This window comes from Poecile atricapillus, chromosome 2 (genome assembly GCF_030490865.1).
Source record: "Poecile atricapillus isolate bPoeAtr1 chromosome 2, bPoeAtr1.hap1, whole genome shotgun sequence".
Lineage (NCBI taxonomy): Eukaryota > Metazoa > Chordata > Aves > Passeriformes > Paridae > Poecile > Poecile atricapillus.
The window spans coordinates 52322611-52324095 of NC_081250.1; the positions used below are offsets into that span (position 1 = coordinate 52322611).

The following is a 1485-nucleotide window of genomic DNA, read 5'->3' on the forward strand; positions in this document are numbered from 1 at the left end:
ATGGATACCTGGGTATTGTGGTTCTTGCTCTTGCAAAGCATAGTCCACTACCCACAGCCCGTGGGGGACGATTTGGACGAGGCGACGCGTCTGCTCATGGAGGAGCGTGCAAGATTCCAGGAACGCGAGAGGATTCTGCTGGAGCTGGAGGTGGAGCAGCTCGCCCTGATGCAGAGTGGCCCATCCTGGGGAGACCTGCTCTGGTCTGCCTTGCAGGCCTGGCAGGTCTGGGCATTTGTCGGGCTCTTGCTTCTTCTCTTGCCCCTATGGTTTATGTGGAGGAAGAGAAGGCGTGAGGCAGAGGTCAACGGCGAGCGGGAGAAGGAGAGCGAGGAAGAGGACAAGGCACGGTCATACGATCTGGCATGGCTTCTGGAGGAGCGCATACAGTGGCCTGTACAGGACCTGCAGGCAGGCTGCGACAGGACAACGGCCATGATGGAGAAATTGCTAAGTGCCCTCAGGCGTGCCTTGGTTGGGACTTTCTTCCCGGTGCTGCACCAAGCCATTGGTTTTGGCAGTGCCTTTGAAGGCTGGACTGAGAGCGGGGAGGAAAGTGTGTACCATGTGCTTGTACCCCTGACTGCTCCCTCAGGCCACATCTTCCGCCTGGAGCGTGACACTGACTGGCTGAGGCCCGGCAGGAACTTCCGCGTCCGCGTGGAGCTGGTGTGCAGCTGCCCGAGGGGGCAGGAGGGTGTGAACATGATGTGCTTCCGCCACCACCCTGACGTGATTGGCATGCTAACTGAGCAGCCCAACCTCCTAGACATGCTGTGCACCGGCTCCTACCTTGACGTGGAGAAAACGGTCTACTTCTTCTACAGACTGCTGGGAGTAAGCTGGCAGCGTTTGCCTGAGTCACGCAGTTGGCATTTAGCGCTGCACTGCTCCCAGCGCTTCTGCCACCTCAGGCTGTCCAACGGCCAGGAAAGCTTCCAGGTTCAAGTGATGCTTGGGCTACAGCGATTTACCTCGGACATCTTTATCAGCAGCCGGCCTCGAGGGGCCCACACCCCAAGCACAGTGTGGCCTGAGACCTACAGCATGGCAGAGACAAAGTTCTTCAGGCACATGGCCAGGCAGCTCCCTCAGGACAGCTCGCACCTCAAATGCCTGCAGCTCCTTGCTGCAGCTTTTCAGGAGTGCAAGGGCTTCTCCATCCATTCCATCAAGACCATCATCATGCACCAGCTGAACACCGTACCGCTCTCACAGTGGCACAGCAGGTATTTCCTGCTTCAGCTGTCCGATGTCCTGGAGCAGCTGCGCTTAGCTCTGCAAAAGAAACACCTGCAGCATTTTATTGTGGGCAACCAGAGGCTTCCAGAGGAGATCAGGCTGCCCCCAGATGTACGAACGGCTAGGCCATCCAACCTCTTCCACAGCCTGTGGCAGGATCGGGCTGCCCACTCCCAGGCCATGCAAGCCTGCCTTGATCTGCGCCATCGCCTGGCGAGGTTGCTGGCCTATGGCCACTGTTAG

The 1485-nt window shown here is 58.5% G+C and overlaps 1 protein-coding gene across 1 annotated transcript; it reads left to right on the top strand.

The window, feature by feature from the left end:
• Positions 1 to 1485, top strand: LOC131575491 (inositol 1,4,5-trisphosphate receptor-interacting protein-like 1). Its single transcript, XM_058831078.1, has one exon. The coding sequence runs from the start codon at positions 1 to 3 to the stop codon at positions 1483 to 1485; it is 1485 nt and encodes a 494-aa protein (XP_058687061.1).

Excerpts from the sequence above, each read along its gene's own strand:
- LOC131575491 (XM_058831078.1), top strand. The coding sequence starts at position 1 with ATGGATACCTGGGTATTGTGGTTCTTGCTCTTGCAAAGCATAGTCCAC.